The following is a 13,128-nucleotide window of genomic DNA, read 5'->3' as shown; positions in this document are numbered from 1 at the left end:
TACGGGAACCTAAAATATGAAATATAAATATTTCACCAGATTAGAATCGACCTACAGCTATCTACTGAAATCGAAACTATCTACGAAATTATTTAGCTGTGTATTTGCCAACGCAATATAGCGTCATATTGATATAAAATTAAAATGTAAAATATATTTAAGCCGTCAAAAGAATTATATTATTTATTACCCATCATTAGGCTCTATAGAACTACTAACTAAATTATCGATTTCGGTTCAAGGTTATTTCTAATGATCATGCGACCCGTAGTAGCACGTAGTTAGCCGTCGAGAATTTACAAGAAAATTATAGTTAATATAAAGAAAATATGTTGAACATAATTATTTTACTGTGCTTAATAGATTTTTTATAGTGTATTTCCTAATTTTCATCTATTATTATGTAAGTTATTATATTTTTTACTAATATATATTAAGATGCCGCTTCATATGCCTTTTAAATTAACCAAGAGTTGTGCGGACACTTGACGTATTTTAAGTGCTCGAGATATTAGTGTAGAATCTAGATCTAGTTTTTTTACTAGGAACTCTCTGAGGCAGTTTGTAGAGCAATTGGACAGTGTCTGATGATATACTCCATAGCTATGGATTTGATCTTTATCCTCTAGGGACATTTAAATTATTTTCGTTTCCCCACTCTGTTTAACAAAGCACGGCATTAAATTGCGTCACTCAGTAATGGACAAAGTGTCCTAACACTAGGTTTCCAGCTGGGAACACAGTGTTCCCAGAACAGCCACCTGAAAATATGTGGAGAAGAAGTAAAAAAAAATTATATTATTGAAAACATTTTAATACTAATATCGTTATCACCTACTGAAAACTTAGAACTACTTCGAAAAATGTTTTTTTATTGAATTACGTAACCATTCCAAAATTGGCTATATTAGTTATTTAATCGTTTAGTTATATATTTTCATATGGATTCAGTTTTTTGCGTTAGATTTTGTTGCTTTTTATAATTTTAATTATTACAATTCTATTGACAGATGCCACCAAATGTTACTGATAATCTATTACCACAAAGAGCACCGAAAGCAGAAAAGTCTTCTAACGATGACGCTGAAGACATCGATGACGCAGATGATACTGAGGAACCTATTGAATGTGACAACGAAGAATTAGGTTATGGAGCAGGTATTTTTTATGTCTAAGTACTATGAGAGGTAGATGCAATGAGTACGAGTATATGTGTCTATAGAGACTATAGTATAGCCCACAGTGTATTGGAACAACATACGCTCAGTCCGGAGTTCTTAAAGGAAAATATTGGTAGCATACATGTACGTAGTATAGCCTGACAAGGCTAGCCTGGAAGGCTTTTTCTGAAATTCAAGTTTTTTGTTTAATTTAGCTTAAGCTAGAGCCCTTTCATTTGATACCTCATTTGAACTAGCGGCTTTATACCAAATTTTGACCCTTTTAAGATAGACAAACAGATAGATGGACAGACGGACTGACAACACAGTGACTTTATAAGAGTTCCTTTTTTCCTTAAGAAGTACGGAACCCTAAAAATACGTAATATGTAGATAATACGTATAATACAAGTTATTTTGTCATTTCAGGAGATGCAGTGATTACAGCGTTCATCGTAACACCACAAGTAGTCAGTGTGTGGCGAGGCACCTGGGGTATAATGGATATGCACTCCCATGTCTTTCCTCACGCGCAGATATTTATTCTGGGCATCGTGATACACACATGTTTTGCTTTAGTCAGGTCACTTTTTTTATGCATCTAATATATTTTCTTTAACAAAGATTTCTTATATTTTTTTGCTGCTAATTTATTAATTTTGAATTATTTTAGTGAAATGTTTAATATTTTCATTTCATCGCTACACTCAAAGCGCAATGCGTCCAGATTTTGACGAAAAATGGAGAACAATTTTTTTTTATTTTATTTTTATTATTTATTTATTTATTTTATTAATACCATTTTACAATATATAAAAAAGTTAAACTATGTCCTGCAAAACTCTTTGTGAGTTTGACTGCAGGATCCCGAGTCTCTATACATATGATTTAAATTAAAATTACATTAATATTAGATCAAAATCAGACCAAGAAGTATTTTACTGTTCAATTAACAGTTGACAGAAAATACTCCCTAAGTTTAATTTTAAACCTCCTTAAGTCTGGCTCGCGGCGTATGTCCTCAGGCAAACCATTAAGCACATAGGGTACACGTTTTCTTAGGGTTCTGTCACCATAATAGTTGTGTACCCTAGGAACCTCGAATTTGCCTGCGGTAATAGACCGCGTGCCATACTCATTATGGACTAATTTAAGGCCCAGCTCCCGATTGCTATAGGCCAAAAGATATTTATGTTTTAAGGTTAAGAGGAGTATATTACAAATTTTAAATAATTTAGAATAATTACCTTTACAATTTTGTTTGTTATCTTAACATTAGGTTTCCTCTGCCTACCCTGGCGTGTGCGCGATTTAGCGTGAAGCTGATTTTTTTTCAATGCAGAAAACTTTCTACAACAGCAGCACTGGCAGATAATAATGATATTTAATTTTAAGTAATACAATTAAACACTAATTGTAGTATTTTAATATTACTGCTAAAGTATTTGTTTTTAAATTTTCAGATCTCTTTTACTATCACGATCTAAGAACGCTTGGGGACAAGATGCCCGAGCAGGAAGATGGCTTCGGGAGAGAGTTGTTTCTAGAATTTATACTTATATATTTACCCTTGCAAACATAATGCATTGGAGGGGAGGTTGGGGGCTATTGGACACTTTGATAGCAACGATTGCTCCTGGTGATCATAATCATTTTAACAGGTAACCTACTTATTTCTTAAGTGTATTTCGATACTTTACAAGAATTAATACCAATAAGATGAAGCGGAAGAGACGCATTAAATACAACTAAATATTAATAATAATGTCATAGTTATAAGCTTACGATTTAAATGTTTTTCAGGGCTACGCTCTATGCAGTCTTTACATCAATTTTCTACGTAATAATTACATTCATAAGATCGTCGCGCAACTTGCTAGCGTCGCCGTACTTCCTAGTCACTGATGGAAAGGAACCCACTTATATATTTACAACTAGATTTCAACGGAAAGTAAGTTATTCTTTTTACTTCACGCAGTATTTCGCATATGTGCTAAATGATTGACACTGGGACTTAGTGCTAATACACTACGTTCTCCACTTTCCGTTGAATATTCCAAACATTGTGTGTTGTACGAGAGTAAAGAAATGAAAATAATTAATTTCTTCGATGGGGGATTGAACCAACAACCGTCACTGTACAGTCATACGCTGTTGCACAGCGTCACAACAACTTCGAGTAAGGTAAGTTATACATGTATAGTTATAGAAAATAAAACTGCCAACTAAATACAGCTAAATTTTGTATAAGTAAGCAGAGAGACAAAGATATTTCGCTACGTTACCAAGAGCAGAGACTCTTAGCCAATTTAATCAAAATTCACTTTCACCAGCGTATAATGAACCGAAAATCGTCAAAATTTTCCCAAAGACAAGCCTATACCATCAATTCAATTATTCTTACTTTTTTTCTATTTCAAAGTATATAGTATAAAGCACAGGGCAAGGCCAAGGAATGAATATAGAGAAAAGGAAGCGGAAACATAATATGATTTGCTAGTAGCATTACACATTACGTATATTAACGCGAGGGTCAACCAATTTAATGCTTAAATTATATAAATTATGAAGATCTTTAGCGATTCAGTCACAGTTTATGTACTTATATATATATGTTTATATATATTTACAAATAATATACAGAGTGTAACGCGATCGAGAGGACCTCAGTACCTATACATTTCACTCCCATATACTAGTAAGTTAGTCGATTTTCAGTGGTTTGGCAGATATTTGAGAATTTGTAATATTTGAACAAAATTGGCAAATACAACCCGACTGTTGAAATTGCGCTAGTTATTTTTTTCACAATATAGTAGGCCTTTTGTATAATGTAATATTTTAAAACTGTCACCTATAATGTGTGAAAATATATGTGAAAATTTAAATTAACCACCACCCCTTTCATGTAACTTTTGTATCTTTTTATTATATATAGAGATAATATAATTTTTGTCCATATACTGTTTTTAGAAATATTAGTACTAGATTTATTTTCTAATACACATCCACACTCTAAAACATTAAACTTTGCAGACTTAAATTATACAATCTAATACGTTCGGCAGTGGACCTCGATATAATAATAAGAAATGAGCTCGTTTCTGTACTGTTATTTGATTAGAAGAAACTTAGCAGCAAGTCACTCTTTTAGGATTTAAATATATGGTACTTAGGGAACCTAATAACAAATGGCTACGTTGTTTATTTACGAACCTGTGCGGATCCCACCTCCGCGATTTATCTATATAAACGAGGTAATAAAAATATTCTCTTATATAAGCATTCGTCAGAGTGAAATTCGAACTTAGAACGATCACCGACACCCATTTCGCCCTTTAATGGCACAAACTCACGCGAGAGCGTTTAATCACAACAAATATTATTATCGTCTAGCAACAAGTGCTAGCAAACAAATGAAATAAATAAAGGAAATGGAGTCTAAGCGATACAAACGAATCGTACGTCGAGCAAAACAACAATATTATAATTAAACAAATACATATTTGTAATCATAAAAGTTGGAGATTATAATATTTCAGGTATCTTTCCACTGCTAATGTATGTAAGTCCGTTGACTTTGTTTATTACTTGTATGTTTTACTATATAAATAACATTCCGCTATTGTAATTTAGTTGCAAAGAGCGCACGGAGATTATGAATTCAACTCCAAGGATTTTAAAATGTAGATAGATATTCTAAACTCTAGAGACTTAGATTTTAGAGTCAATCTAAAATCTTAGATTATATTGTAATTAGTTAATTAAATAATATATAATAGATTAATTAATTAATAAAAATACAGTATAATTGGGGGCGGTCTGACCCCAGTCTACCCTAAAAACGATACTACGTAAAATGCTTGACAAAACACTTTATACTTTCAGCTGTTTTAGTGGCATTTATTAGCGTTGATTTGGTAAAAACCTTTTAAATTTATTTCATGGAAACACAAATTAATGTTAGCGAACAACATCTGACTGTAAACATGGTGGTTGTGAACTCAAACCCTACTTGGGGTAAAATTATATAAATATTTTCAATCAATTAATAATTTGCATTTCCGTGCTCTGGCTAGACGCAGTGTTGAGTTCCGCCAAACCACACGCAGTGTCTCGGATTGTCGACGAAGTCGAGAACGGAGAGTATTGACACTAGGTTCTCTCTACCTATTTTTCAGAAAAAAACTAAAAAAAAACTACTAAAACTAGTTGATAACCAAAATATAATAAAATATAATATATTAAAGGCTGTTGTCAACTTGATACATATGTACATATACATATACCCACATTATTACCGGTGGATTAGTACAATGTAATGCCTTGTGCGGGGTATCTTTGCAGCCTATCTTTATTGTTTTTGTCTTTAACTATTTTACGTCACACGCTTTTAATACTATTTTATTTAATATTTCATATATTTAATTTTTTTAATGTATATGACATGAAACGATCTCCATATTTACGTCATAAGCTGAAGAAAAAATGTATTAACAAAAATTATTAGCTATTTGAGGAAAATATTACAAATTAGTCGTCAGTTTAAATCACTTCTAGAGGCCTGTTTGTAACAAAAGTCTACATATAGCACTTATATAATACACGAAGGAAGTCTTTTCAGTGTATACACTAGCCTTAAGAACAAAATGCAGATTTCATTTAAGATCTCTCGTGGTCGTATATTCATATTCTTGTCGTCATGGCGCAGTTTGTGACTGTAAATACGACGGTTGTGGGTTTGATTCCTACTGGAAGGAATGGATTATTAGATATTTTCATTTCGTCGCTCTGGATTTAAATCTAATTGAATTGAATTGAAATAATAAAGCTAATTGAAGCGAATTGTGGATTCAATTCCCACTCGAGAAAATGAAATATTTAATATTTTATTTTATTCAGCTCAACACGCAATGCCTCCAGAATTCAGGGAAAAGTGGGAAGCGAAGTGGGATACAGCGTGAATGTAAAAAAAAGATAAATAATAGAAATATCATCACAGATATCAAAATATTTTTTAAATACATGTAGAGCAAATTTTAAAATTAAATACACAAAATTATTGGACTTATCACTTTTAATTCGAAATTTATTAGTTGTTACTTATTACTAAATTGTAACTTAGTTACAATTACATAAACTTATAATTACCCGTGTTATTCAAATTACAACTTTAATTTAAGACATAATAAAGCGAATTTTCATATGTATTAAATAATGGATGCCCAATTTTAATATGCCATAATTGATATAAAAATGGTGACGTTTAAAGACATTGAAAAAAGGTGTTAAGTTAACGATTACTTATGCATACGGCACACTGGCTGACAGTTGTAAGAAATAGGTTTTATTATTATATAATGCGTTACATGTCGTATATTGTGTTTGTTTGTACATATTTTATTAAACAAATCCTCAATATCCACATAGCGCTCTCCCCACGCAACTCGCAGTGCCTCCAGAGTTCGGCGGAAAATGTAGAACGGAGTGTTCTAACACTAGTCTCTTTCTTTCCTACCCTTCTGTGTCCTTTCTGTATGAAAAATAAAATTACAATTAAAAATATATCTTTTCTTCTTTAAGCATCTAGGAAAAAAAATAATTCCGTTTATACCAATATTTTTTGATTGCAAAAAACTTTCGCAGTGATTTACGTAACCAAACTGAAGAAACGCACGTATTTGTACTATATTTATAGTTATAACCTTATAACATTTCTCAGACAGGTAAGAAAATTCCCAAATTAAATGTGAACCCACAAACACCATATGGTTGTAGAAATCATTGGAGTTCCAGTAGGGACCGTCAAAAGTCTTGAAATTAACCATCACGCTCAAATTTAGATATATTTGGGCTCGTCGATTCTTCTCGAAAAGATTCGTCTTTATCTTTATATAAGTTTTAAATATCTGCAAATACTTTTAAATATTAAGTAAACTTCGTCTCAAGGTTCATGGGTTCAATCCCATTTCAGTGTAAATATTTGTATTCGTATTAAAAGCTAAGAAGTGTTTTCGATATGGCTTTATTATTACTTAAAGTATATTGTTAGCCGGTTTATTGCAAACATATATCACGAAATAGTTAGTTATGTATAGGAATTTAAATATTGTCAGATTTTTCTATTTCTATTTTCTATTATATGTTTTATAAAAAAAACCAGAGTCAACTAAGAGAAGCGGCGAAACTCAACGCCGCTCAGTAAATATTATCACTGTTTCTGTAAAAAAATTAGAAAAAGTGTGACCTTATTTCTAGTTTTGGCAAAAGGTGCTTGAGACAGGTGGATAAAAAAAATAAAAATCTAAGACTACAATAGCGTTGTGAATACGCTCTGTTTTTCCTTACAGTGTTATTTTCTCAAAAGCTTCGGCATGAAACCGCCCAGTCTCTCAAAATTTTAAATTCCATTCATTTTACTCATTCCAGTCAATTTACCATATGTGACTCACGAAGAAAAAAAATTAGCAAAAATTAGATAATTGACAAGAATTTCCCCAATTTCGGGAAAACACAAAGCCAACTTGACCGATAACAACCACAACAACACGTCGCAAAGACTTTAAGTGCCACACAGATAAACCGAAGAAAGCGAACCAAAGTCGAAAGGGAGTACGGTACCCAAACATTACGTCAGAGGACGCGATGATAATACAATTATATACGAATAATCTGTAGTCGTACTGAACCCGTGGCTCGGCGCGCTCGCATCAACATGCGTGGAAGTACCGCCGGCCTGACCGGCACTCTCACAAGCGGTACGAATCCAGCTCTCCTGGAATTCGCCGACGTCGTTTTCGCGAGTTTCGTGGTAGCACCGGCCGTGGTCACGTATTGGAAGTCGACATGGTCCCTGATGGATCTCTACGTGCTAAGCGACCCGGTGGCCAGCGCGGCCGCGTGCGCTACGTTCGGTCTGTGCTGTGATCTCGTCTTCTGCGTGTTTCAAACACAATTGACCAAATATTTGAAATTGGATAGAGGGAAGGTTGTATATTATGTTTTGTCGCGTTTCTACACGTGTGTAGCGGGCATGGCCTGCGTCGGCGCTTGGAGAGGTGTCTGGAACCTCTTGAACGAGTGTACAGGAGATAGTGCTAGGACGCTTATGGCTACGACGGTGGCGGCCACGTTGTCGCTGGCTGCTCTGAGAACATTGAGGAATATATGTGCCGCGCCCTTCGCTGTAGCTGTCGATTCGCCTCAGGGCTACTTTGACGTGCCCACCATGTTTAGAACGGTGAGTAAAGTTTTGTATACGTATGCCAGTTAGTTTTAGGGCCATAAAACAAATACTAACGACAATTATCGACTTGTCTAACTACAAAATCGCTTCCAAAATTTACAATATTTTCGTCATATTTAACTAACAAGCAGTCATATTTAACTAACGGACTAGTGATATGCAGTCGGACATAAATTTCAAAATTAAAATCCAAAAATCCATTTTGTATGAGAATTGAACCTACGACTTTCGATTCGGCAGACTCAATAATTCAGATTGCGAAAGCAGTTACAATCATTGTATCTTTGAACAGGATAAAAAACATATTTTTTATTTCACATTAAAAATAATATGTACATTTACACTATATCCTTTCTGACATTGTATTTTATTCTTAACACTTATAGTTCCTCTTATTAAACCTCTCCCCTCTTAAAAGCCAAAACAAAACTAATACATGAGGCAAAACACTCACTAGGTTCAGGTTCCCTCTGTCTACCCTACTATGTGTGAAGCTATAAAAAAACTAATATATTTGTATGTACATAAACAATTTCACCAAAGTTTCAATATAATGCATATTAAGTGGCGGATCTTAACGCCGCATTTTAATACATGCATTAGCATAAATTATTCCATTGATCGTTATAATAATAGAAAGACTTGTGACATGAGACACGTTGTCTTTCACTTTTCACATATAAGTTTTCTAATCATATTATCTTTTTAAATCTCTTGACCTTTTATCCCGTGCAAAGTAACTACTTTACAATTTTATGACTTCATGTTTATTTTTCATTTATTAAACACTACATCTAGAGTCTAATTTCGATAATTAGGCAAAACGGAGTGTCTTAACATTAGGTTCCCTCCGGGTACTTTGCGGAAAAAACGTGAAGTCAGTCAGTAATAAGGTTTTATTTAACTTGCTGTGCTAGTGAGTTAGTTGTATGTGAAATCTTGCAAGTTCAATTTAACCCTTTATTTAGGCAGTGTCCGATTCAGCTGAAATTAGGATTACGACTTCAGTTCTTAGTTTAGCTATCAGTTAGCAGTTTTTGGTGCGGCGAGGGCGAAATTCAAATTTCCTGCTGCTATAATTTTTTTATACATTTTCTAAAAAACCATAATTGATATTTTTTTTCAATCTACTTAGACAATGTTTCTAAAGTACCTAGGCGAAAAGTGTAACATAACACAGTTTCTCGTTGCACATTGCACAGTTGCTCTTTTGCAAGAGCAGGGAAATGGAAAACATTGTAGATTTATTTTAAAGCTATTATCGTATTATAAAGAACTAGCAACCCCCTTGCGGCTTCGCCCGCTTTTACTACTGGATTATTTATATAATGTATGTTTGCAAAGCACTTAAGATAATGTGAAAATTAATAAAACCCTAATGCAACCCGCATTTTCGTAGTTTCAATAAGTATTTTCCAATTGTTTTACTCGGCAAGGATTTTTAGTAGGTACCGTAATTTTAAATCTGTGCTACTAATCTTTTCAAGTACTTATTAAAATATATTTAAATGACTATTTTTAGATAGTTAAATGACTATTTTTAAACGGAAGAAATTATAAACAAAAGCCTACCTACTAATAACTACTACAAAAATATGAAACCAAATATATCGCGCTGAAATAATACATTCAACTCCAATTATCCAATACGTGCAAACGCATCTAAATCTTCGTTGCTATAGAGGCAGGCGGGTTTTTTTTTTCGAGCTTGTGGTTAATACTAAAGAGGGTATTCTGTCCCTGATGAAAAGCAAGCACTACGTGGCTGCCTGTGAGGAAAATTAAATAGAATTCATTGACCGGGAATCGAACCCGGGCCGCCCGCGTGGCAGCCGAGCATTCTACCACTGAACCACCGATGACTGCTCATGACGCGCTTGTATAAGCAAAACGTCGCGGGGCGCGTTTCGCAGCAAGGATGTTTTGATATTGTAACAACTTCTAAAGTACTTATTAAAATGAAAAACAGTAAAAGACAGTTTTGATCTACATTAAATGGCCAACGTAACTAATATACTTATTTATATGCTGAGAGTAAGGGATAAGTGAAACTTGACTCGATACAGCTGTTGTGTGAACGGCGTGATGTGTTAACTATTAAATGCGTTTTTCTCTAAAACTATTCGCAATTTCGAAATAGTGTAAAAAGCTAATTTTATCTTCGTTTAACGTAGAAATTTAATAAAGTATTTTAAAGGATAAGGATTAATACCATTATGGAAAAATTTCCCTCACAATAAAATATATATTGAAATTATTATTTTTAGACAGAAATATGATCACTACACGTTATCCTTAAAAGATACGAATATGCTCTCGCGGACTTTTTTGTAGATCTTATTAAGAGGCACAATACTCCAGTACATTATTTTCATGTAGTACTTACCATTAAAGCAGCGCATGCGCGAAAGTGTCTCAACGGGTAGGACTTTAGATACATTTATCGTATTTATGGTAATTTACATAAGAATGTACAAATAATAAACTATATATAAACCTTCCCTGAGAAATACTCGACTTAATGGTGAAAACCGCATAAAAATCCGTTGGGTGGTTTAGAAGAAGAAGAGTTAGAAAGTTCAGACAGACACGAAAAGCGACTTTGTTTTATAAGATATAGGATATACAAATAAATATTAGGTAGCTCACCATAGACAGATGATAGGTCACCTTGAAATATCCTTACATACCTTAAGCCGATTGAAAGGTCACTACTTCAAAAACACTGTAGAAGTGTTTTCATCATTTCTAAAAAATTAAGTGACATTTTATTACTTACTGCATTTTTACTGCAATTTAAAATCGTATAAGTAAGCACTTTTGTGTTAGAAATCATCCACAGATTTTAATTGCATGTTTTACTAAACTAATTAAAAAGTGAAACCAGCTTTAAGATTTTCTCCGCATGGCATGATAGCCTAATATTGAGACTCTCCGTTCCTCACCTTTCGCCGTTCGTGTTGAGTGGCGAAATCGAACGCAGCGTTTCAATTATTCTCCAGAGAAAGCTGGAACTCGCAACCGTTGCGTTGGCAATCAGATGTCTTCCCACTACGCGACGACGCCCTTTAATCATAATATCGATTTGACAATAATTGTAATAATCCATTCTCTTGTTCATGAAGACATAAGTCTCTTAAAGAAAAAAAAACAAAAAAATCCGACTGCACAAAACTAAAAATTAAAAACAAAATAGATAAATTAAAAATAAATAGTTTATTAGGATTAACAGTCGGGGCCCATTTAAATTTTACAAAGCTACTTGTGAAAATTTAATTGGCTGAAGAATGTTTAAGCACAATTAGATATTTTTATTTCCCTAATATAATTCCAAACCTATCAAGGAAAAGAAAATATTAAAAACTCCCAAATTTACTTTGAGCAAAATGGGTCCCGTTAGAAATAGATATTTAATTGCGTTAACGTTGGATTCCAACACGGTAATGTCTCAAAATGGGTGAAAAGCGAACATCTCTGCCTACGCCGCAATATACGAGAGATATCTAAAGATAACAAGAAATCACTTAATAACTGTTTACGTACAACGTCACGTTAAGTAAATTTTACCACAATTTTTTGAGTAAACTAAAGTGAGAGTATTATTTATAGAGATTTATTACTTATTCTGATAACAGTGTTATGTATTTGTTATATTATTAGAACTCCACTCACTTGCATTTTAGTTTGTTGTTCACTTGGCTTGCTAGTGGAAGTGTTTAGCTATAATCATAATTATATATATAATAAACTATAATCGATAATAATTATTATAATAAGCAAATATAAACAGTTTTAAAGTGTGTCAAAATGTGTGCTATCAAAAGTGTCGTGGTGCTCTAACAATATGAATCTTTATAGATCCATCAAAATGGATTTTAAATATTTCTTTAAAAAGCCCGAGACTGCGTTTATTTAGTAATTTTCTTATTTTTTATCAGTAACACAACGCTCATAGCCTCACATCATAACATAACACTTATCCATTCGATGATTTTACTGAAATATTCTTAACCATTTGCTTTACCAAATTTTAATTTAGCATAGTTTTTTCCTCATTTGCTGTGTGTCGCCTACATATTTGATATCCAAGAGACACGAATTTACACCTTAGTTCAAAAAGATTTCATAAAATTAATAATCAATTTCAATATTATTTTTTGATAAAATATCCTTGTTAATCCCTGAAATGGTTTAGGTTAACAAAGATTAACAAAGTTAACACAATAGTAAATTGAAATAGACTACATAAAAATATATGGACAACTAGAAAAACTATTTACAAATTTTGAATATATCAGTAGATCATATGATCTACTTACTTATATTTCTTAAGAAAACAATATTAATTTAGAAAAATCTTGTATTTACCTCCCATTACTATACTACAGTCCGTAAGTTGGCAAAAATCGGCGGAAAGGAATCTAACTTCACATTTTTGAAAATCTTGATTGAAACAAATCCTTATTTTATAAACGTAACCGAATTTTAAACTTACAATCATTACGTTTTTAACCAACTTCTTTTTTCAAAACTAAGAAGGTTCTATATTCGTTAACTATATTTTTTATGTGTATCAGCCAAGACACGCTTAAAGAATTAATTAATAATACCCATATTGTGGAACCGACTCCATAAATAACAGAATTTAAATAGTAAACAGGCATATAAGTATCAATAATATTATCTACTTATTATTTATCAATTTTCATTACTTCGAAGTCA

At 32.8% G+C, this 13,128-nt stretch overlaps 1 protein-coding gene across 5 annotated transcripts in view; it reads left to right on the top strand.

Annotated features, from left to right (window-relative positions):
- fusl (transmembrane protein fuseless) overlaps window positions 1–13,128 on the top strand; it is a 28,059-nt gene that overhangs the window by 4,003 nt on the left and 10,928 nt on the right. For 2 of the 5 annotated variants that reach the window (XM_085203074.1, XM_085203073.1), the window contains exon 1: window positions 12,094–12,321. Coding sequence is in view for 3 of the 5 variants with exons in the window: in XM_085203071.1 (XP_085059197.1) it covers window positions 1,011–1,158; window positions 1,590–1,743; window positions 2,624–2,821; window positions 2,964–3,111 (648 nt within the window). In the remaining 2 variants the exon portion in view is untranslated. Of the gene's footprint in view, window positions 1–265; window positions 404–1,010; window positions 1,159–1,589; window positions 1,744–2,623; window positions 2,822–2,963; window positions 3,112–7,833; window positions 8,401–12,093; window positions 12,322–13,128 lie in introns of those variants that run through there. The other 3 variants (XM_085203072.1, XM_085203071.1, XM_085203075.1) reach the window with 3 other exon arrangements.

This window comes from Heliconius melpomene, chromosome 19 (assembly GCF_056956725.1).
Source record: "Heliconius melpomene rosina isolate 202511_hmr_F chromosome 19, ASM5695672v1, whole genome shotgun sequence".
Lineage (NCBI taxonomy): Eukaryota > Metazoa > Arthropoda > Insecta > Lepidoptera > Nymphalidae > Heliconius > Heliconius melpomene.
The sequence above is the reverse complement of the archived record's forward strand: the minus strand, read 5'-3'. Positions and strand labels throughout refer to the sequence as shown.